Consider the following 26,080-nt stretch of genomic DNA (forward strand, 5'->3'; position numbering starts at 1 on the left):
ACTTAAATTTGAACATTATACCCTAACTCCAGAGGTGATCTCTGAATAAATGATACACAACCACCACTCTAAAGCCTGGAAACTCTTTATTGCTAATATTTATGGCACTCATCTCCTATTCACTTTATTGCTTAAGTACTCACTTTAAAGAACACTGATCTGGGGCTTTGGTCTTTACTTGAATGTGCTCTCTTCTTTTTCTCACTGGTAGCTGATTTTTATCCTACTTTCCTAAGAATTGATAATGAGGTACAGATTCTTCAGCTTTGTTTTCAAATTTGTAATTACAGAAGTGCTGCTGGGCTTTCCTGCTCTATGGTGCTTTTCTTCATATTTTCATTATTGACACACTTGTTGGAATTCCTACAAGTGTGGGTAATTGCAGGATTTGTGAAAGAATTGTTTAACTTTCAGTAAATTATTTTGGGTATATTTCTCTTTGGGGTTCCATCAGTGTTGCCAACTATATGTTAATTATGTTTGAGACCTGATAAAAATGAGTATTTTTAAAAAATAAATCTTACAAATTGCTTTTGAATTTTTGCTTGTATTGAGAAATTTTTAATATGGTGTTAACTAACAATTTTTTGAGTACTGAAAAAGACACTTTGAATATCTGAAAAGGCCTTTTTTTTTTCCTATTATTTTTAAGCATTTTCCTCAAAATAATTGGACATTCACATATAACCTCTATTATTTGATACATTTTTATACACCCTTAAATAGTTGGCAGCATTGTCCTTGATTCTCTGTTGGTTTGGGCTTATATAATGTCTTTTTCTTTTCTCCATTTTTTTTTTTTTTTTGCTTCCTAAGGACATGATGATACAGCGCCATGTGCAATTTTGAAAAGTATGGATAGTTTTAGCTTTCTCCAACACCCAGTCCACCAGAGGAGCTTAGAGATTCTGCAGAGATGCAAGGAAGAGAAGTACAGTAAGGCTACAAATCCTGATAAGCTGTTATCACATATCCATTTGGAAATGGAAACCAGGAGCATCCTACACCAGGGTGGGATATAGATTCCACGGGCAACATGGCCTCCATAAACCTCTGAGCAGTCTTTGAATATTTCTGTTGAGTCTTTAGTAGTTTCTTTTGAAAATACTGATAAACTTTTTTTAACTGTGGTGATTTTTCTGTTTGCCTGTGATCATTGGATTGTTAATTATACTTGGTTACAGTCACTGGATTGGTTTCTATTTGTCTTTCAAGTAGCCAAGTGATGGATAGGAATCAACAATGTTTTCTTTCCTGCTCATTTAAAAAAAAAAAAAAAAATTGAGGTCTAATTGAAGTAAAAAACTGAATGCAAAGAGAACAGTTTGGTAAGTTTTGACGTATGTAGGCACCCATGAAATTATCTCCAGAATCAAGATAATGAATGTGTTCAGCATTCCCAAAAAGTTTTCTCATACCCCTTTCTAAATCTGGCTGATTTTTGTATTTGCTTATGCTTGAATTTCAACATTAGCAAATGTTATTTTTGTGTATCATTGGTAAATCCACTTAGTTTGATTGCAGTGCTTCAACCAGCCTTTCCTATGTCTGGTTTAGAGCAAAGCCACCGCATTAATGTTTTGACTTGAGGAAGAATAACAGAATCATGGTGCATGTTCTTTTGTTTGCTTTTTTATAAAATTGGTGTAAAAAGATGCCCTTGGTCTCCATTTCCTTTCTTGCTCTTTACTTGTTGTACTTATTCTGCATGAAAATTGATTCTTTTGCCAGTTGTAAGATTAGTTACTATTATTGAGGCACTGCTATTGTGAGAATAAGTGGATCCTTCAAAATACTCAAAGACAACTCAGCAATTTGCGTATAATGGACCTACATAATCTGTTCTGAGCTTTTAATAAATTACCACTGATTTAGTTTGCTAATTTCACAGTTTTCTGGTTGAAATTCCATGAAATTTTACTATTCAGTTGTCAGTGAGAGGAGAATATAAGTAGAATTCCTAAGAGCAAATGTTGTGGATTCTTTTTCAGTTCCTGTTACTGTCTTGGTTAAAAAAAAAAGGGTGTGTAATGTATTTTGAAAAACAGTATTTAAAGTATTTTCTCATTTTAAGAAGAGCAAAGGTAAGTGTTTCATTTTAAAAAGACATCCTTAATATTATTCTTAATTGTTGCTGGTGTTTCTGAGAGGAATGTAACAAATCCTCATTCCAGTTATTCATCTTCCTATTCTGTCTTTTAATCCATGGGACATTATTTAAAATAGTCTATAAATCATTTTGGGGAGCTTAAATTAATTTCTCTTAATTCTTTAAATAGTTGCAAATGGTTTATTTGCTTTGTTTTTTCATGACTCAGCCTAACAACCCCAGACCTGATTGTATGCCAGCTACATACGGATCTTGACTAGGAAGGCACCAGTTTCAGCATAGGCTACATGAAGAAATTGTGCGTCTATGTGTGTTTACTTGGAAATTTCTACTTTTGTGAACGTTGGAGCTCTTCCATTATTTTATGTAATTTATTCCATTTTCCACTATAGTATTAGCAATATACTAATTATAAAAAGGTATCACATTATAAATTTTATTATATGTAAAATTGTAAATTCAAGTTTTGGAAATTGTTCTTAAGAAAACGGGACTACCAGCTTTAGGTAGTGGTGAATTGGTGAGGTGAATGAATCCTCCCACAAGTAACAGCGATAAAACCTGGAAAAAAAATTTTAAAATAACCGAGTATTTGAAAGTACGGGAAAAAGACCAAAAGTAGGCAGAAAGTAGGGAAAAGTTTATTCTTTAAAGGTAGTAAAGCAGTGGGTAAGAATTGTGAATTTGTAGCTTTTTATACAAGGGGTTTTCCTAACTTGCATGGTTTCAGAGATAGAAAACAACCACCACCACCATACTGGCTTATTATGTTGGAAGACTTTCAGAGCAGCTTGGAGTTTAGGAGGAAAATCCTGGAACTGAGAGAGCTGCTAAAGGGCTAAAACACAAATTAAAGTATGAACTCTGCACAAATCCCTGGCTGATAGCTGTGAGTATGCAGGGAAGACCCCAGGAACCGTATTAAAAAAAAAAAAGTGGAAACCAAATAAAAGATAATCCTTGAAAGACATAACTATAATAGATGAGATTTGCAACTTTGCTGCTTTTTAGAAAAACTGAGGAAATTTTCTGCCTGTGCTTAGCTTGTGTGGGAAAAACAAGTCTTTCTGCCTTAATTGGAGTCCCATAGGAAATGAGAGATAAAGGAGTCGGAAAATTATTTGAAGACAGTGGCAGAAAACATCCCTTATTTGGTTAAAAAAAAAAAAAACCCAACATAGTGAAACCCTGTCTCTACTGAAAATACAAAATTTAGCCAGGCGTGGTAGTGCACGCCTGTAATTCCAGCCTCCTCGTGTGGCTGAGGCACAAGAATTGCTTGAACCTGGGAGGCAGAGGTTGCAGTGAGCTGAGATCACACCCCTGCACTCCAGCCTAGGCAACAGAGCGAGACTCTGTCTCAAAACAAACAAATACTAGCTTACAGATCCAGGAAGATCAGTGACCACAAAGCCGGGTAAATATGAAGGAAAACTACACCTAGGCACATTATAGATTAAAATGTTAAAGGTAAAGAGAAAATCTTGAAAGCAGCCTGGAAAATATGTACATATTAAATACAGGGGAATAATGAGATGATTAACACTTGGCTTCTCAGTAAAAATAATGGAGGCCAAAAGGTGTCAAAAAATCATGTTTAATGTGTCATGTCCCCCACCTCCCCCAAAAAAATCTGAGCCAGAATTTCTATATTTGCAGTTTGGGTCCAGACAAGTTAACTGATAGAAGAAAAATTAACAATCTTCAGAAGAACCTAACAGTATCCACTGTTGTTGTGATGTGTTATCCACAATGTCCTGTTATCATGTAGCAAAAGTATCCTTCAAAAATGAAAGTGAAATACATTTTCAGACTAATGGAGTCTGAGAATTTGTCACCATATGCATTCTATGGGAAATGATAATAGAAATTCTTCATGCTCAAGGGAAATCATCCCAGGATCGTAACTTGGGTCTATAGTAGGGGTTGGCAAAATTTTTCTGCGAAGAGCAGACAGTGAATATTTTAGGCTTTGTAGGCCAGTATGGTTTCTGTTGCAGCTACTCAACTCTTCTGTGAAGGGAGCCATAGACAATACATAAATAAATGAGTATAGCTGTGTTCCAATAAAGCTTTATTACGGACATTGATACTTAAATTTCAAACAATTTTCACATGGTACAAAAATGTTCTTTTTCTCCTCAGTTAAAAACTAGGTCATACAAAAACAGGCAGTGGGTTTGGTTTAGGCCATGGACTCTAGTTTGCTGATACATGCATGAATTACTGGCAGGAATAAAGAAGGCACAACTAATAAATATGTATAAAAATATAAATGACTACACATATTTTCTTGCCTTCTCTTAATTAAAAAAAGACTGTTTAAAGTAAAAAATCTGACATTATTTTGACGGTTTAAAATATGTCCACAAATTGATACTCCCCCCTTCATAAGGCATGTGCTGTACTTAGTGACTTGCATCCAAGAAATGGAATGTGGCAGAAGGGACAGTGTGTGACCTTCAATATTAAGACATAAAGATATTGTGGCCTTTCCTCCTTCTCTTTGTTTCTGGTGCTCCCGCCTTGTCTCCAAAGTGGCTCTTCTCTGAAATTTCTCAGGGAGGAAATTAGAGGAGTAAGGAGAAATTGAAGTTTTGGGGAGCATGAGCTACACCCCACTTCCAGAAATGACAGGAGCCCTAGAAAGAAGGAATCAGATGGCAGAAGGAGAACGGGTAGAAAAGAAGAATCTGACTTTAATTTGCACCCATTCTTTTGGCCTTCAGTCCCGTTTGGGATGATTGAGAATATAATGTGCATCAGCAAGATGAAGGATCAGCAGTTGCCAGGGAAGGGCTGAGGGCTTACTCCACCTCATTACTCTCACCTTGCTGACAGTGCCTATTTTAATGTCCCTAACCTCAGGTATCAATATGGTCATTCAGATGATTGAAAATTTAGTGGATTGTCTGATCAAAATGGAATTAAATGCAAATCAATAACAGATATATCTGAGAAACCTTCAAATATTTGAAAAATAAAATGTATATGTAACTAATGAGTTGAAAAAATTTCATAAGGGTAACTTGGAAGTTTTTTGATCTGAAAGATGATGGAAACAACATATTACAACTTATGGACTACAAATGAAGAAGTACTTAGGAGAAAACTTACAGCTTTAAATTCTTAAATTAGAAAAGTAAGGTAAAATAATCAGTGATTTAGGCTTTCACTTTAAGCTAGGAAGAAAAGAGCATATTAGACTCCAAATAAATAGAAGGAAGTAAATAAAACTTTTTTTTTTTTTTTTCCTTCTGAGATAGAGTCTGGCTCGGTTGCTCAGGCTGGAGTGCAGTGGCACCACCTTGACTCACTACAACCTCTGCGTCCCAGGTTCAAGTGATTCTCATGCCTCAGCCTCCCAAGCACCTTGGGCTACAGGTGCATGCCACTGTTTTGCTTTGTTTTGTTTCGTATTTTAGAGATAGGAGCTCGTTTTGTCACGCAGGCTGGAGTGCAATGGCACAATCATGGCTTGTTGCAGCCTTGACCTCCTCGGCTCAAGTGATCTTCCCACCCCAGTCTCTCAAGTAGCTGGGTCTACAGGTGCATGCCACCATGCCCTGCTAATTTTTAAATTTTTATTTGTGGAAATGGAGTCTCACTGTGTTGTCCAGGTTGGTCTCAAACTCCTGGCTTCAAGCAATCCTCCTGCCTTGGCCTCCCAAAGTACTAGGATTACAGATGTGAGCCACTACATCTGGCCTAAAGCTGGTTTTTTGAAAAGAACAATGAAGCTGATAAATTTCTAGCCCAGCATGGTGCAGTAGAACTTTCTGCGATGTGGAAATGTTCTCCAGCTACACTGTCAGTACTGTAGCTGCTAGCCACATGTGGCTGTTAAGCACCGAACTGTGTCTGGTGCAGCTGAATAGCCACATATAGCTAGTGGCTACTGTATTGGACAGTGCAGTTATAGCTATTTTGATCTAGAAAAGTAAGAGAAGACACAAAGCTATTACCTAGAATGAAAGAGTGGCCACAATTGTAATTTCTACAGAAATCAGAAGTTTGACAAAGAGATTATGAACATTTATGGCAATCAGTTCAACTGACATGAAATGGAAAAATTCCTTGAATGTCAACGGTTATTAAAATCAACCCAAGAAAATACAGAAAATATGAATAGTGCGATATCTTTTTACAATATTGAATTCTTAACTAAAATTTTCCCCTCACACAAAGTTCAGGCCCAGATAGGCTGATTAGTAATTTTATTTAAGAAATGACTATTCTACCAGTTCTTTTCAACTCTTTCAAAAAACAGAGGAGAAGGGAACACTATCCAAATCATTTCATGAGGCCAGTGTTATTATTCTGTTACCAAAACAGCAGTCTTAAAAAACTACAGACCAATATAACTTCATGATGGTGGATATAAAAATAATAATAGCTGGCTGAATTCAGCAGTATATTAAAGATAATATATGAAGACCACATGGAATTTATTCCAGGGATGAGAAAGGTTGGTTTGACCGTGTTAACCATATAAAAAGAAAGCCATATATGATCGTCTCAGTAGATGGAGGAAAAGTTTGTCTTACCACCACACTCATTCTATTTTGAAACTTTAGTTGCCTAGGAATAGAGACCAGCTTCCTCTACTTTATGAAGAACATGCATGAAAATCCTACAGCAAACTTCATACTTAATAGTGAAAGATTGAATACTTTTTCCCTAACATTAAGAACAAAGCAAAGACATTTTTTGCCACTCAGATTTGACATTTACTAAAGGTCACAGGTGGTGCAATAGGCAACAAAAATAAATTGTACATAGATTGAAAACAAATAGTCAACAAATTCATTGGAAAAGTGCTCTTAAAACTAAAAAGTGAGTTTAACATTTTTACAGTAATTATAGAAAATTGTAATACCCTAGCCATGAGCACTTAGAAAATGATTTACAAATTCCATTTACTATACATCTATGGCGGCCAGCCTCCTAGATGTCACAAGCTTTTATAGTCTTCTCCTGTATTTTACAAGAGTTGGTCTGTGTGACAGAAAGCACATGGCAAAAATGATGGTATGTCACTTTTAAGATTGCTGTAAAAGACTGCAATTTCCTTCTGGAGTACTGCTTCACTTGCTAGCCCTCTCTGAAATCGCTGTCTCTTAGAGAAACAAGATGCTATTTGTGAGTAGCCAAAACTCAGTATGAACTGAGGCTTGTCACCAACTATGTGAGTGACCTTAGAAGTGGATCCTTCATTTCAATGTTGAGATGACTGCAGCCTTGGCTGATAGCTTGAATACAACCTCTTGAGACACCTTGAGTCAGAACCACCCAGCTAAGCCACTCCTGAATTCTTGTTCCTCTAAAAACTATTTGAGATGATAACTTGTTTTAAAGTACTGGATTTTGGAGTAATTTAATATGCAGTGGATAATTAACAGAAACATGAAATACTTGGGGATAAATTTAACAAATATGTGTAAGAGTTGTACGTTACTAGGAGAAATTGAAGAATACAGTGAAGAGAGATACATATTTATGTTTGTATTTTTGAGATGCAGCTCTCTCTCAGATGGATCTATAGATTGAATACAACCCAGTAAGTATAATAGCAGATTTTTGGTAGAAATTAACAAGCTGAATCTAAACTTTATAGAGAAATGTAGAATACCCAAACTGTCCAAAACAATCTTTAAACAGAACAAAGCTGGATAATTTACATCATGTGATTTTGAGACTAAAATATTCATGACATTGTTCTATTGTTGTTAAGGATCAATAGATTAATGAACCAAATACAAAATACAGAAGTAGATCTACACATAAACAGTCAGTTGATTTTCTGTTAAGGCACCAAGATAATTTAGTGGGGGTAAGGGGTAGTCTTTTAAACAAATAGCACTAGAACAACTGGATATCCATAAGGTATAAGAGAACTTTGGCCTTTATACATGTAAGTTAACTTTGAAATGCGTCATACAGCTCTTTGTAAGGACCAAAATTATTAATTTTTTATTAAAATAGGAAACCTGAGAAATTTTTGTAATCTTGCGACAGGCAAAAGTTTCTTAGATAAGACATAAGACTATGACTATAAAAGGAAAAATTTGACAAATTGGAGTTAGCTTAACAATTTGAAAACTACTTTTCTTAACTGCTGTTGAGAAAACAAAAAAACATACCACCGCCTGGGAAACAGTATTTGTTACAATTTGTAATATTCATACCTGATAATGGACTTGAAAACAAAATATAAAAACTCTAAAATAACAAGATAAACAGGCCAGTTTTCAAATGGGCAAAAGATTTGAACATACACTTCCACAAAAGAAGATTTGTCTGTGTTCTCATGAAAGATGTTCAACTTTGTTATTCATTATGGAAAGACAAATTGTAATCTGAGTAAGGTCACTAATACCCTCTATAGGGGCTAAAATATAAGAAGTTGAAATACTAACTGATAAGCATGTGGAGCAACTGGAGCTCTCATACTGTCTCTTGGCAGTGTCAAATGGTACCATTATTTCCGAAAACAGTTTGTCAGTTTTATAAAGATAAGCATATTTTTCCCGTATGTTTCATGAATTCAAATCTCAGTTATTTACCTGAGAAATCAAAGTATATATTCACAAAAGACTTTTACAGATGAATCTCTAAAGTGTTATGCTAAGGGAAGGCCTATCCTCAAAGCATACTGTTTTATTCCATTTATACAAAGTTCTGGACAATACAAGCCAATCTGTATGGAGAGCAAGTTAGTGATTGTCTTGACCCGTAAGTACGTGTGGGAGATTGTCCAAGAAGGGACATGAGGCAACTTTGGTGATGATGGAAATGTTTTGTATCTTTCTTTGGTGGTTATTAGTGTGGTGAATGCATTTAGCAAAACTTATTTAACTATGTACTTAACATATATATGTTTAACTGTTTGAAATTTTTAGTCCAATAAAAAATGGACATGTCATTAATTACATGTCATTAAGCCTGATACAAGTTACAAGTAAATACCTAGATTATTTTTCGTGAAACTAAGAATATCCAAAATAAAAAATTGTATATGATCAGAACTACTGGTTGCAGATGGTTTGCAGAGACAAATATAGAAGATACTGGCATGCATTTTGGTGAAAACTGAAGGGAAAGTGGGGAGCTCTACTGCTCTTGAATTAACATAATCTTTTCAAGTTTAGGAAATCAGTATAGGTAAATAAATTGAACATGTGCCTTAAGGACAACCACAGTAATAACAATTTTTATCTTTTAAGGTAGCATAAGAAACCTTATAAAGTGAAAACCAAGAAGGGAAAAAATGAAAGAGTGAAATAAATGAAAAACATGAAATAAAATGCCAGAAACAAGTATTATTTAAAATTAATGTAAATGGTTTACACTCACCAGTTAAACTCTCAATGAATTTTTCAATAGTTTAAGTGATAGCTACATGATTTTTAATTAAAGTGGTGAAAATAAAAGGATGGACAGTGATGTACCAGGCAAATATGAATGATAGCAATTAATAAAGCTAGACAGTAATCTGAACAGATGTTCACCTATATATATTTCTGAAATTTAGTTGAGAAAGACAGAAGCTGAACCCACTAGAAAGTTTTGATATTTAATAAAGAACTTGATAAATGTATATATAAATCTAAATAAGCAACAGTTTTATAAAACTTATACCTAATGTTCTTAATGAAGGAAAGGAAACAAGATGAAAGTAAGTATTGGGTAGCAATAACATCCCTAATGAGAAGGGGATGACTTTAAAACATTTGAATGTTCTTGTACTCTTCAGGGAAAGAGAAGAGATTATTAGTTTAGAATTCATGAGTATGTTAAACATTTAAGGGTAAATAAAGCAGAGAGTGTATACAATTTGTGGAACAAAAGAAGTCAAAATACAAAGGAAACAATAGAAGCCTGAATAAAAGCATATAATAGTTAAGGTAAATAAAAAAAAATAAACTAAGATGTCAGAAAAAAATTCCAGATGTATCCATTATAGCAGTAAGTTAAAATGGAGTTAAAATGGACTGAACTGAACAGTTTAAAAACCATTATGAATTAAGGAAGATGAGCAAAATTTAGCTGTAGAATGCTTACAAGGACAAACCTAAAGCATATGAACACAAAAAAATTAAGAATATTAGGAAAGACTTATATCAGAAAACTTATCCTTATTCTCTTGTACATTTTCCCACCTCCTTTAGGTAACCACAGATTGATTACTATAAGTCATCTTTACATTTTCTAAAAATTTTACTCAAGTGGGATTACACAGTGTGTATTTTATGTTCTGATTGTGTTATGCAACATAGTTATGCATGTATTCATGCATATTTTTCCATGTATCAGTCATTTGTTGCTCAGGTGTGTTCCATTGTATATGTATATACACACATTGTATTTAATTTATGTGATATATGTATATAATTGTGCTTACTGATTTATTGATATAGTTAAGAGTTATATATATTGTTAGAGCTATTGTGAACAACAGTGCTATAAACATTCTTTTTTGAGTCATTTTGCAGACATATATTTTTATTCCTCAGTAAATACTTATGAGTGAAGTTACTTCATGAAATAGGCATATGTTTAACATCATTACGAACTATCAAATTTTTGGCATTTTTAAGATGTGCCATGTTCTTAGGGCTTTATTTGTGATGATTACTCAGATGTCATCCCATTGTTATTCCTTCATATGTCGTGTACCTTTTTTTCCTTTGACTTTATATTTGGCATTCAGCAATTTGATTCTCATGTCTCTAAATATGATTTATATTAATTTTCTTTGGGATTTGCTGTACCTTTTGGACTTTCATTGTTTTTCATCAAATTTAGACAATTTTTGGCCAATATTTTTCAAAAATTTTTTCTGCTGCAATTTCTTTTTTCCTTCTGAAACTCCAATTACATGTTGTTACAATATTTGATACCATCTCAATATAGCTATTTTCAAATTCTTTTTTTCTAATTCGAACATATAGGAGATCTTGGGATCTGATGGGTTTGTTGTTGTTGTTTTTGAGATGGAGTCTTGCTCTGTCTTCCAAGTTGGAGTGTAATGTCGCAATCTTCGCTCACTGCAACCTCTGCCTTCTGGGTTTGAGTGATTCTCCTGCCTCAGCTTCCTAAGTAGTTGAGATTACAAGTGCATGCCACCATGCTGGGCTAATTTTTGTATTTTTGTGGAGACAGGGTTTTCCCATGATAGCCAGGCTGGTCTTGAACTCCTGACCTCAGGTGATGCGCCCACCTCTGCCTCCCAAAGTGCTGGGATTACAGGTGGGAGCCACTGCACCTGGCTGGATGTGGTGATTTTTAAATGGGATCAGGGAGTGGGCTACACAGGGCTTCATTTTTTAATCTGAGTGATCCATCATAAGTGTTTAGTATATTATTATTTAGGCCACTTTTATGTTTAAAATACTTAATAATTCATGAAAAAATGGTAACCATTGCCTAATGTATTGTCTAGAAATTTACTCCTCTTTCTTCTGTCTCCTCCTTCTTTCTTTTTCCTCCTTCTTTGAGATGGAGACTTCTTCAGCCATCCAGGCTGGGGGTGAGATGTTGCAATCATAACTCACTGTAGCCTCAAATTCTTGGACTCAAGCCATTCTCCTTGAAGATTGTTTGCAAGATTGTTTCAGCTCTTCTGGATCCCTTGTATTTCCGTGTTAATTTTAGGATTAGCTCATTCATTTCTACAAAAATAATTATCTGGAATTTTAATAGAAAATGCATTGATCTGTAGGTCAGTTTGGGGAACATTGACATCTTAACAATATTATGTTTTCCAATTCATGCACATAGGTAGCATTCCATTTAGTTGGGTCTTTATTTTCTTTTAATGATGTTTTATAGTTTTCAGTGTAGACATTTTATGCTTTTAAAAATGTCATTTCAGAATATTTATTGCTATTTCCGCCCCTCCTCCCCCAACCCCGTCCCCACTTCCCACTCCCCACTCCAAGGCAGGGTCTCAGTCTGTCGCCCAGGCTAGAGTGCAGTGGCACAACCTCAGCTCACTGCAACCTCGACCTCCGGGTCCCAAGCAATTCTCCCACATCAGCCTCTCAAGCTGCGGCTATAGGTGTGAGCCACCACACCCGGCTAATTTTTGCATTTTTTGTAGAGATGGGGTTTCACTATGTTGCCCAGGCTTGTCCTGAACTCTTGGGCTCAAGTAATCTGCCTGCCTTGGCCTCCCAAACTGTTGGCATTACTGGCATGGGCCACTGTGCCTGGCCCATTTGCATGATTTAAACAGAACAAAGAGTCTTCTGTGGATTTTCAGTTTCCCTCATTCATACAGAAAGATAACAATCACTTCATGTGGATATAGTGTTGACTATGTGCCAAGCACTCTTCTAAGCACTTTTATATACATTTTATTTTTAGTATAGATGAAGTCTGAGTTGGCCAGCTGGTCTTGAAATACAGAGCTCAAGTCATCTGCCTGCCTGGCCTCCCAAAGTGCTGGGATTACAGGCGTATGCGACCACGCCTGGCCACCACTGTATATTTATTTGTTTCCAGTAGTTTTGTAGAACTCGTTTATTAGTTCAAATGAGCTTTTTTTTTTTTATCTGCCTACAAGATTGTCATCTTGAATAGAGATACTTTTACTTCTTTTTTGCCAGTGTATCTTTATCTATATTAAATGTTTGTGTGTGTGTTATAAAAATTGATAGCCTTATGTTTACAGAACTTACATGTTTATCATATGATTTGAAGAACATTACATTTTAAAAATATTGGTAATTCTTAAGCAGTTTGTCTATTATATTCATTGTATTTATCTGTAATGTTAATTCTCAATACATTGATACTCATTGTATTTATCTGAACGTGTCAGAAACATATTGCTAAAAAATGATGCATCAAAATAAGAAATGAACTTGTGCAGTCGTAAAAAGAACAAGATCATGTCTTTTGTGGGAACATGGATGGAGCTGGAGGCTATTGTCCTTAGCAAACTAATGCAGGAACAGAAAACCAAATACTGCATATTCTCACTTATAAGTGGGAGCTAAATGATAAAAACTTGTGAACACAAAGAAGGAAACAACAGACAGTGAGGTCTAGTTGAAGGTGGAGATTGGGAAGAGGGGAGGAGCAGAAAAAATAACTATTGAGTACTGGACTTAATACCTGGGTGAAATAATTTGTACAACAAATCCCCATTACATGAGTTTACCTTTGTAACCTTCATGTGTACCCCCCGAACCTAAAAATAAAAATGAACTTTTACACTCTGGGCCTTCAGTCCGGTCACCCTTGTATTTCCTGAAGTTAATGATTCAATGAAAGAAGAAATAAAAGATTTCGTTATTAAATTTTCTAATTGGGTTCACTGTTAACTAAGATCTGTGACAGTTATGAGACTTGGGTCATATAATTATTTAGATATTTCTGAAATATTTAGCAAATACTCGTTATTAAATTTCATCTGTCTTTAGAAAAATTGTTTCACGTTTCATTTTTCTTCACACTGATTTGAAATGTTCTGTTTTTTAAATTTTGCTAGGTATAACCCGGAAAAATCCCAGAACACCTCTTTCTGATCTCCAGGGCATGAATGCTCTAAATGAAAAAAACCAACAGTAAGTGTGTTTGGTTTATGTTTTCAAAGACATATAGAAGAAATAACTAGCATTCTTGTTGATATTTTTGTGACTTTAAAAGTACGAAGTAATTCAGGTGTTGTTTTATTTCTTAAATCTTTTATAAGTAGTGTGATAACACATTAATAGGTTAAAGTTAACAAAATTTGTTTACAGTTGCTTCTGGTAAAATGGCTTTACAATTTGGAAAAAGTTTCTTCAGAATAATTTAAAATGAGCTCATATATTTTAATTGCTGAGACCCTTCGTGCATTTTATGTCTTTTACAAAATTTAAGGGTTATTCTGCTGCTTTCTGTGGAGAAATCTTATTGGGAAGTAATAATCGAATAGTTTGATTTACATCAAACCATCTAATACCTTTTTTGGGTGAGTGCGATTAACAAAGCTTACCTTTTACTATTTTCAATGACGAATTCCTGAGAACAATTTGACAGTAACAAATATAAATAATTTTATGAGTTCATAAAGTCTCTTTGTTTTTTATGTATACTATTTGATAAAGACTGTAATTTATATGAGGAGAAGAACATTGTTTCTAGAATGCATTCTCTGTGTTTTAAACATCATCAAAAAATTGAGCTTCCTAATACTCTGGTAATAAGGATGGTCTGTCATTAAAATGAAGGTATAACTTCACTGATCATTTTTTCCAATTGAGTTACTATGTCTTTCTAATACATAATTGTCACTTCTCTGCTCAATAACTTTTTCATGACTCCTTATTGTCTATTAAAAGTCTAGGTTCAATAACTTCATGTGCAAGATCTGTCACAGCCCAAGTATCTAGCCACAAATATATTCACTTCGAATGCCACAAATTAAACTATTTGCTATCTTTATATTGTATGTCCTTTGTTTTCTTAACAGTAGTATTTGACTAATTATGATATCTACCACCATATTTTCATGTTAAATATTACCCCAAAACAAATTAGATAGTTAACCTTGACCTGTGTACCTTCAGTTTCATCTGTTGGCAGTATTCTCACCCTGGTCATCGGATGAGAACCCAATTTTCTTGGTTATATAAAAAAGAAACCGTGATATGCCTCATTTCACAAAGCAGTTAGTGGTTTTAAGTTTCCTAATTTCTAGTTCGTGTTTCTTTCTTTGTACTTTGCATTTTGGATACCTGAAGTGGTCTGTGTGGGTTTCTGGTTCAGCTCCAGACCACCACAATAAAATGAATTCTCAGTAAAACAAATCACACAGATTTTTTGGTTTCCCAGTGCATATAAAAGTTACATTTACACTATACTGTAGTCTGTCAATTGTGCAGTAGTATTATGTTTAAAAAATATATACCTTAATTAAAAAATACTTTGTTGCTAATAAAACTAACAATCATCTGAGCCTTCAGTGAGTCATAATCTTTTTGCTAGTAGAGGGTCTTTCCTTGATGTTGATGGCTGCTGACTGATTAAGGTGGTGGATGCTGAAAATTGGAGGGGCTATGGCAATTTCTTAAAATAACACAATGAAATTTATTACATCAATTGCCTCTTCCTTATAGGAAAAATTTCTCTGTAGCATCCAGTGCTGTTTGATAGCATTTTAACCACAGTAGAACTCCAGAATTGGAGTCAATCCTCTTAAGCCCTGCCACTGCTTTATCAACTCAACTTATGTAATGCTTTGAATCCTCTGTTGCCTGTTTTTAAAAGAATTTTTTCCTCAACAGTCCTTAACCACAGAATACATTGTCATTTCAACAATTTTCACAGCATCTTCACCAGGAATGTATTTTTCTGCTGCATTTTTTCCTCCGTCTCCCTCCCTCCCTTCGTTCTTTTCCTTCCTTCCTGCTTTCCTTCTTCCCTCACTTGCTTCCTTCCTTCCTCTCACTCTCTTCTCTCTTTCTCCTTTTGTTCCTTTTTTTTTTCTCTAAAGCCAGAGTAGCACTCATGTTTTTAAATGAGAAAAATATAAGTGCACACACAAACCATCTTAAGTGCAATATATGATTCTCCCGTTTGGGAAGACGCATTATCTTAGGGATAATGATTCACTGACTTTTTTTAATGGTTTAGCACAAAATAATGAAAATACAAGCATTTCTAAAGGATTTATTGATTACATGCCATTTATATATCTTGAATAAATGCTCTAAGCAAATGGAAGCTGAGATTTATAAATATGGACAAATGTGAGATTGTTGTAAGTAGCTATCTCCTGATATTTATTTTTAAAAAATTTTAGTTCACTCATAATAATTATACATATTATAGGGTACAGTGTGATGTTTTGATACCTGTATACATTGTATAATGATCAAATTAAGGTAATTACCATATTCATCTCAAATATTTATCATTTTTTTGTGGTGGGAACATTTCTCTTTCAAAATTTTCTTTTCTAGCTATTTGCAGGTATATAATACCTTATTGTTAACTATAATCACTCCATTGTTCAATAGAAGACCAGAATTTATTCCTCTTGTCTTACTGTAACTTCATACCCATTGACCAACCTCTCCCCTTACTACACTGCTCCACCTCGTTACCTTTTCCAGTCTCTGATAATCACTGTTCTATTCAGTACTTCTGTGAGAGCAGCTGATTTAGATTCGACATATGAGTGGGGTTATGCAGTGTTTGTGTTTCTGTGTCTGGCTTATTTCAGTTAACATAATGTACTCTTATGTTTGTCCATGTTGTCCAAATGATAGGACTTTATTCTTTTTTTAATGACTGAATAGCATTCCATTGTGTGTATATACCACATTTTCTTTATCCATTCATTTGTTGTTGGATCCTACTAGTTTACCTGGAGAGCCCTCCATTAATTATTACGTACTTTACCTGGGGAGCCCTCCATTAATTATTACGTTACAATCACTGATAATTTTGTGTTTTGTTCATTGCTACATCTGCAGTGTCTAGAGTCTCATAAGACTTAGTAAGTTTAATGCGTGTGTGAGTAGTGAGTGTGTGTATGTGAATAAGACCTTTCAGGAGGAAATTAGATATTCCATAGGATGGGATCGTCTATTAGGATTACAGATTCCTACAGTAGCATTTGAAAATTCTAAAATCTAACAAAGAGAGAAGATATTATAATCCATTATATTAGTTACTAGTTGTTGAATGATAATATATTTAAAGATGTCAACTACATGATGTGCTCATCTACATGCACATTTGTATGTGAATATGATGGAATTCATAGGAATTTGTTCTGAATGAGACAAAGGTTAGTCCCAACTGATTGGCAATCATTTGCATGAAATCATTTTTTTATTGGTTTAGCATTTTTTTTCTAAATTTTAACTTTAGTATTTAAAGTTTTATTTTATTTAAGCAATATAGTGTTAATTAGAGAGGTCTTGATTAACTAAAGCAAATTCTGTTTTTTACAGTGATACATTTGATATTGCCTGGAATGGCAGAACTGGGATTCGCCAGAGCAGACTATCAAGTAGCACCTCCTTGCTTGATAAAGATGGAATATTTGCTAATTCAACTAGCAGCAAACTCCTGGAGAGAGCCCATGGAATTCTCACGTCAGTACTGATCAGTAATGTGATTTTTTTTTTGGTCTGGTTTAAAATTTCTGGCAGGAAAAAATGAAGGAGGGAGATGGTGAAGTGTTATTTTCATGGGAAGAATTTTGACTGAAACAAGACTGAAAGGTGTTTAGGTAGCATTTACAGCCATGAATCTCATGTGTTGTAAAGCTTGTGTTTTTGTTGATTTTTCTGCCCCGTATTACCAGGAGAATCGTGACTGAATATATTTATTATGGAGATGATAATAAAGGTCTTATTGTTTAGACAGGCCCTACCTTCAGAGAAAGAAAAAACTATTAGCTCCTTTTAGGATTCCCAATTTTTACTACAGGTCTCCTTTAATTCTAGCAGTCTTAACAAATTAGGCAAGAAAATCTATAAATGGTGAATGGTTGAGTGATACATGACACTTATCCAAGCTTTCCATTTCTCATAAACTGATTATAGAGTTGAAGACATAGCCATAACCATACTCTACCATGCTTCATAGAGACCCCATCTCTCCAAAAAAATAAGGAAAAGAAAAAAAATTAGCCAGGTGTGGTAGTGCATGCATGTAGTTCCAGCTATTCAGGAGACTGAGGTAGGAGGGTCATTTGAGCCAAGGAAGTTGAGGCTGCAGTGAGTCTTGATCTTGCCATTGCACTTCAGCCTGGGTGACCGATTAAGATCCTGTCTCTGAGAGAAAAAAAAAAAAAAGGAAAAAAAGTTATTAATTATTAACATTAACATATTTTAGACATTTCCCAAGCATATCGTTTGACCACTAGCAAGAGGTGTGACTGAATTGGATTCCGTAAGCCTTGTCTGAATCACTGCTTAATAATGTTAATAGGTTCTATTTATGTAGGTCTTGCTCTAGCCCAGAGATATACATTAACTCATTTAATCCTCACAATAACTTTTAAGTTATAGGTAGTATTGTCATCCCCATTTTACATTATTACATAATGAAAAGTTAAAGATGTTAAAATCATACCTTAACAGATGGTAGACCATAGATTGTTGTCCAGGTCTTTCTGACTTCCCAGCCCATATTCATAAGCGTTGGACTTTATTCCTTCTTTCTGTGGCCATAAAAAAAGCTAAAAATAAAATTAAAAAGACTTAAGTATGGTATTGAGGTTTGAATAAGGAAAAAAAAAATGAGTGGAATAGAAGAATTTTTAATTACCAAAAATGGAAGATTACATTTTGGTGATAAGTATGTTTTTAAAAAATTTATGAAACAGACATCTCACTTAGTCTTGAAATGATAGAAATAAGTCTTCTGTAGGTACAAGAAGCTACTAACAACTGAAGAAAATGAACCTGTAGCTTAGAATGTACAACACAGTGTTACTAATCATCAGGTGTAAATCTGTTTATACTTATATAACAAGGCAGGTGTATTTTCCTTGTTTATTCTTCCTTCCCAAGGTGCCTGCTTGGCTGAATCAGATAGTGTTTTCATATAGAAGACCTACAGTCTTGATAGTGGGTATATAATCTGTTGTTTGAGGAGAGACCTTGAAATCTTACTTCTCTACAGTAGCTTTTGTTTCTGTTTTTGTTTTTATGCAGTAGCTTTTTTTAATGAATGATTTATCTCTATAGGAGAAACAAAAATTTCAAACCCAAGCCTGCCCTTCCAAAGGTGAGTACTATGAAAACTCTTTTTGTATTGGTATTCTGCTACACAATTATTTTTTATTACACATACAATCTTCATACATCAAAAACAAGAAATAACCTTATTTGTATCCAAAATAGTGATTGTGCACTTAGTTGAATCCATTTTAGAAATAACACTGTTATGAAATGGCTAAGCCTAATGGTTCAGGTAAATATTTATTTGTGGTATATACCATTTTCTAGTATTTTAATAGCTCCTGAATATAAATGTTGTTCAGTTATTGCCTCTTTATTTAAGGTCTTTTCATTTCTCCTTGAGCCAAGTTAAGGTCAAATTCTGAATTGTACCTGATTTTAAAATAATTTGTTTAGTGCTTACATAATCCAATTATCTATAATAAATGTTTGCCAGGTTTTTCTATAAAGGGACATTGTCTTTTCAGGCTTATGGTTTCTGATATAACTAGTTGGCTCTGCTGTTGTAGCAGAAATGCGGCTATAATTTGCATTCCAATAAAACTTTATTAATGGATACTGAAAATTGAATTTTATATAATTTTTCACATGCCATAAAATATTATTATTTTAACCCATATAAACCATATATAAATAATGGGAAGGGTTTGGTGAGCAGTACTTGCCCCTCTGTTAATATAGCTCTGGTTTTTTATTTTTTTGCGGGGATTGTTGTTTCATTTTGCTTTGTTTGTTTTATTAATGTTTATAACAACTTTATTTGTAATAGCAAAAAACTGGAAGCAACTCAAACTTTCATCAACAGAAAAATGGATAAATACATTGTGGTATATCCATATAATTGAATATTTAACTCACCAATAAAAATTAATAAACTATTGATGCGTGTAACAACATGAATGAATCTCAAAATAATTGCACGCAATAGTGGATACTGTATATAAATCTCAGAAAATATGAATTGCAGTGACAGAGAACAAAGGGGTGGTTTTAAACACACACACATTTCCAGGGACTACAGCCCCCTGGATCAATGCAGATAAGTAGTTGAAAAGCACACTCCCCAGTTAATTTCTGGAAGGGGTTTGTCTGTGTACTTTTGTAGCTGTTGTTTGAGGATTGGGCTCCTCTCTAGTCTGTATCTGGTAGCCACAGGCAAACAAACAGTAGACCCCTGGGATAGTGACTGAGTTCCAGCGTTTCCTGAGTTTTTTCATCTGACTTGCTCCAGCAATAAAGCTAGAGCAGATTGTCTCTATAGATTATCCCTGGAAGGAGTTTATTCATGGATTGATCACAACTGCCACAGCTCCCTCCCAAGGGATGGCCTCCTTAACCATATAGTTCTGGGAATAGTTCTGGGAATTGATGGGACACTGAATTTCTGAGTCTCTAGACCAGTGAAAACAAATAAATGGGCCCACTTTCTTCCCCCAAGATGAGATAATGCAGTCTGATCTAAAATGTAGGCATTTGCTAGAATTCCTCTCTCCAGCGTAGTGCAGAGAGAATCCTACTTTCAGCTTCACCCTGAGGATAGAAGGAACTGGAACACACTTTTAACACTTCAGCCTTTTTAGCTGTGTCTAGAGGGAATGACTTCTCTCTTACATGTTTTGAGGTACTGACAGAACTTGGCACATCCTAATTTCCTGGAGGCAACAAAAAACAAAGGCAGCAGTTTGGACAAACACAAAGGTTTGAGAGTTACCTTAGAATTTCTGGCCAGACTGACTGGTTAGGTCCTTCTACATGAAATGGGACTGGGAGAAGCTATTAGGTTATCTAATGTGCAGAAAACACAGAGGGTAAAGGCAAATGAAGAAATGGGGAAGTATGTTCCAAATAGAGAAACAAGATAAATTCAAAAAGTACCAGAAGGAGAAGAAAGAAAAAGTGAGATAAAACAGTTTCAAAGATGTAAAGGCAGAAAGCTACTCAAGTCTGGGGAAATAGAACTCCAGATCTAGAAAATTCAAAGGACACCAAATACTATCAATCCAAAGAGATCCATATTAAGGTACGTTATAATCAATTTGTCAAAAGTTAAAGACAGAGTATTTTTTAAAGAGCAACAATGAAAAAGCAACATGTTAAGTACAAGGGTCCCCCACAAGACTATCATCAGATTTTTCATGAGAAACCTTGCATGCCAGAGGTAGTGGGATTCAAAATCCTCTGAGAAAAAAGACCTGCCAACCATAGTACTATGCCCAGCAATTTTGTCTTTCAAAAATGAAAAGGAGAGATAACAACTTTCTCAGACAAACAATGGCTAAGGGAATTCAGCACTGCTAGACCTGACTTACAGGAAAGTAGAACTCTATTTTCTTGAACTTCTTTCTTGAGAGTTCTCTAAACAAAGTTCTTCAAGCTAAAGGACAGTGGTACCATGAGAATATGAAAGCAGAAAACTCACTGATAAAAGTAAGTACACTATCTAATTTAAACATTCTAATTATGTAATGCCAGTGTGTAAATCAATGATATCTCTAGTGTAAAGGTTGAAATACAAAACTGTTGAAACAATGGCAGTTACAAAAGTTTGTGAAGGGACACAAATTATAAAAAGATATAAAATGTAACATCAAAGAGATAAAACATGAAGGGTGAGTAAAAGTGTAGGATTTATGCGTGCAATGAAAGTTTAGTTTTTATAAGCATAAAATAGCCAGTTGTAAGTATATGACTGGCTTTTATGTAAGCCTCAAGGTGACCACCTTTAATGGATACACAAAAGATAAAAGGATGGAAGTCGTACCACTATAGAAAACCATCAAACCACAAGGGAAGACAGCAGTAGTGGAAGAAAGGCTCTACAAAACGATAAAATAACAAACAAAGTGGCACTAGTAAATCTTTACCTATCAATAACTGGTTTGAATGTAAATGGATTAAATTCTCCAATTAAAAGACACAGAGTGCCTGAATGCGTTAAAAGAAGAGAGACTCATCTATATGCTACCTGCCAGAGACTCACTTTAGCTTTAACAGTGTACAGAGAATGAACATTAAGGGATGGGAAAAAATAGCCCATGCAAATAAAACCTGAAGAGACAGCAGCACTATCCTTATAACAGACAAAATAAAGTCAAAAACTGTAGATGAGATAAAGAAGGTCAATATATAATGATAAAAAGGGGTCTGGTCATCAAAAGGATGTAACAATTTTAAATATATATGCACCCAACATTGTAGCATCTAAATGTATAAAGCAAACATTGAGACTTCTGAAGAGAGAGATAAACTACAATACAGTAATCCTAGGGGATTTCAGTACCCCACTTTCAACAATGAACAGACCATCCACACCAAAAATCAATAAAGAAACAGTGGATTTGAAGAAAACATTGGACCAAATGCATTTAATAGACATATACAGAACATTTCAATCAACAGCAGCAGAATACAAATTCATCTGAAGCGCACATAGGACATTCTTCAGGAGATTACAGGCGTGAGCCACCATGCCTGGCCAGTAATAAAAATTCTTTCATAAAAGAATAGTCTAGGACCAGATAGTTTCACGATGCAACACTACCAAATATTTAAAGAAAAATGAGTACTAGTCTTTCTCAAACTCTTTCAAAAAACTGAACTGGAGAGAATACCTGAAACTCATTTTACAAGGCCAGCATTACCCTGATAGCAAAGCGATACGAAAATACTACAAGAAAATTAGTTCAGCTACTATGGAGAAAGAAGTTCGGAGATTTCGCAAAGAATTAAGAGTTGAACTCCCATTCAACCCAGCAGTCCCATGACTGGGTGCATGCCCAAAGGAAAATAAATTGTTCTACCAAAAAGACACATGCACCTGTACGTTCATTCACAGTAGCAAAGACTACTGTGAATAGCGCAGATATCCTCATCAAAATGCCATTACACCATATTCAATACAACATTTGAAAGGATCATTTACCATGATCAGTTGGGATTTATTCTTGGGATACAAGAATGGTTCAACATATGCAAATCAAGAAATGTGATTTACCATATTAACACAATGAATAGCAAAAACCATACTATCATCTCAACACATGCAGATAAAGAATTTGACAAAATTCAGCCTTTCATGATAAAAGCTCAACAAATTAGATGTAGAAGGACTGTTCCTCAATATAATTAGGCAATATGTGACAAGCCCACAGCTGCCATTATACTCATTGGTGAAAAGTTGAAAGCTTTTCTGTTAGGATCAGGAACAAGAAAAGGATGCCCACTGTCACCGCTTCTGTTACACTTCAATTCAGTGTATTACTGGAATTGTTAGCCACAGAAATTAGATAATAAAAAGAAATAAAAAGCATACAGATTTAAAAGGAAGAAGTGATATTGTGGTTGTCAACAGCATAAAGTTGTATAGAAAATCCTCAGGACCCCACTAAAAAGCTGTTAGAACTGATACATAAATTCTGTAATGTGCTTCAGTAATGTTTCAGGATACAAAGTCAACATACAAAAATCAGCAGTGTTTCTTGCTTTTTTTTTTTTTTTTTTTTTTTTTAAAATAGAGACAGGATATCACTCTGCCACTCAGGCTGAAGTACAGGGGCGTGATCGTAGCTCACTGTACCTTGAACTCATGGGTTCAAGCAATCCTTCCACCTCGGCCTCCTCAGTAGCTAGGACTGCAGGTGCACACTACCACATCTGGCTATCAAATTTTTTTTTTTTTTTTTTTTTTTTTTTTTTTTTTTTTGGTAGAGTCTTCTTTCTCTGTGTTGCCCAGGCTGGTCTTGAAGTCTTAGCCTCAGATGATGTTCCTGCTTTGGCCTCCTAAAGTATTAGAGTTATAGTCATGTGCCACTGCACCCAGCCTAAAAATCAGTAGCATTTTATAAACTAAAAATGAACTATCTGAAAAAGAAATTAAGGAAACCATCCCATTTACAATAGCATCAAAAAATATAAACTATTTTATAGTAAACTTAACCAAAGATGTTAAAAATTTGTATACAAAAAATCATAAAACATTGATGAAATCAGTGACAACGCAAATAAACAAATGATGTCCTGTGTTAGTGGATTGGAAAAATTAATATTGTTAAAATCTCCATGTTGCCCAAAGTGATTCACTGATTCAGTGCAATCCCTATCACATTCCATTTTCATTTTTCACAGAAATAAAAAAAAAATCCTGAAATTCGTATGAATATACAAAAGACCCCAAATAGCCAAAGCAATCTTGAACAAAAAGAACAAAGCTGGAGGCTCACACTACCCGATTTAAAAATATATTAGAAAGATATTATAATCAAAACAGCATGGAGCTGGAAGAAGAAAATATACATTAACCAATGGAAAAGTATTAAAAGCTCAGAAGTAAACCCGTACATTTATAGTCCGTTGACTTTAAACAAAGGTGCCAAGTATACACAATGAGTAAAGTACAGTCTCTTCAATAAATGATGTTGGGAAAACTGGATATTCACATGTAGAAGAATGGAATTGGAACCATATCTCACCCCATGTAAAAAATCCAACTCAAGTGGGTTAAAGACTTAAATATAAGACCTGAAACTGTTAAACTTGAATGCAGATTGTTCGAACTGTGCAGGTCCACTTACACATGGGTTTTAAAACATAAATACAGTCATACTTATCAGTGGGATCTACATCTGCAACCAAATGTGAATCAAAAATATGGTATTTGTGAGATACAAGATCCACCCTTATGGAGGACCAACTTTTTGTACCTATGGGTTCTGCAGGGCCGGCCATCAGACTTGAGTATGTACAGATTTTGTTTTCTCAGCGTGGTTCTGGAACCAATCCCCATGGATACTGAGGGACAACTGTAGAATAAAACATAGGGGGAAAACTCTATGACACTGTTTTGGACATTGATTTCTTGACTCTGACCCCCAAAACACAGATAACAAAAACAGTAATAGACAAATGCATCAAACTCGAAAGCTTCTGCACAGCAAAGGAACTAATCAACAGAATGATAAGACAAACTGTAAATGGGAGAAAATATTTGCAGACTATGCATCTGTCAGTGAGTTCATGTCCAGAATATATAAGGAGTCCAAACAACTTAATAGCAAAAAAGCAAATAATTTGATTTAAAAATGAGCAAAAGACTTAAATAGACATTTTGCCAAAGAAATGTCTTAGGGCCTGAGGATCAGCCTGCTCAGCAGCCCCACTCCTGACAATGCAGCTCCTGTGATCATCAGATTTGTGCCCTCCCTGAGGGCCTGAGGATGGGCCCACTTGGTTGCCCCACTCTTGCCAGCACCACCCCCATGACGAATGGATTTGTACTCTTACCACAGGTCCTGAGGACCAGCCCACCCAGCATCCCCACCCCTGATGACACTGTCCCTACAACTGGCTGAACTGGTGCTTTTTATGTGCGCCGTCCAGAGCCAATGGACTGGTGTGTATCCGATGATGCAACCTACAGAACCACCACGCTTTGTATGTGTACCCTGCAGGGTCTGAGGGCCAGGCTGTCTGGTAGTTCTGCTCTGCTTCTGGTGACACTGCCTTTTCATTTGCTTGAACAACCATGCTTTGGACATACACCCTTGGCATCAAGATCGCTTGCGTGGTGGCTTTACCCACAGCCACACTGTCACCCAGGCTGGAGTACAGTGGTGCGATCTTAGCTCACCGCAGCGTCTACCTCCCAAGCTCAATCAGTTCTCCTGCCTTAGCCTCCCAAGTAGCTGGAAATACAGGCATGCACCACCATGCCCAGCTAATTTTTCTATTTTTGGTAGGCAGGATCTCACTATGTTGCCTAGGCTTGTCTCGAACTTCTGACCTCAAGCAGTTTTTCTGCCTTGGCCTCCCAAAGTGCTGGGGTTAAAGGCATGAACCACTGTGTCTGGCCCACTGCACTTTAAAACAAACAAACAAAAATATGCAGGGTCTCATTATGTTGCCCAGACTGGACTTGAACTCCTCGGTTCAAGTGATCCTCCAGCCTCAGCCTCCCAAATTGCTGGGATTACAGGCATATACCACTTGCATGGCCTGGAACTGTCACTCATGCCTTGTTCATGCCCCCCAGGACCAGAGGACTGGCTTGCTTGGTGGCACCAACATAGTACTGGAATAGCACACCAACTTTGTAAACACCCATAACCTAAGTCACTGAGACAGTAACATCGGATGTTGACTACAGCTAAAGAAATTACACAGAGACTACACTGCTGCACCTACCTAGAACCAAAGCCAAAGCACCCTACCCAATTACCACCCTAGGATCCATCTACAGGAAAATGTCTTCTATGAAAGTTACCCGATAAAATTGGAA

The 26,080-nt window shown here is 35.4% G+C and overlaps 1 protein-coding gene across 12 annotated transcripts in view; it reads left to right on the top strand.

Moving 5' to 3' along the window:
• The window catches only part of MYO9A (myosin IXA), a 301,131-nt gene that overhangs the window by 161,516 nt on the left and 113,535 nt on the right, over positions 1-26,080 (top strand). For 11 of the 12 annotated variants that reach the window (XM_031669215.1, XM_021941798.1, XM_031669218.1 and 8 more), the window contains 4 exons: positions 817-936; positions 13,611-13,686; positions 17,068-17,211; positions 18,814-18,853. In XM_031669215.1, coding sequence (XP_031525075.1) covers positions 817-936; positions 13,611-13,686; positions 17,068-17,211; positions 18,814-18,853 — 380 coding nt within the window. The remainder of the gene's footprint in view (positions 1-816; positions 937-13,610; positions 13,687-17,067; positions 17,212-18,813; positions 18,854-26,080) is intronic. The other variant, XM_031669220.1, reaches the window with a different exon arrangement.

The sequence above is a fragment of the Papio anubis genome, chromosome 7 (assembly GCF_008728515.1).
Source record: "Papio anubis isolate 15944 chromosome 7, Panubis1.0, whole genome shotgun sequence".
NCBI classification, from domain to species: Eukaryota; Metazoa; Chordata; class Mammalia; order Primates; family Cercopithecidae; genus Papio; species Papio anubis.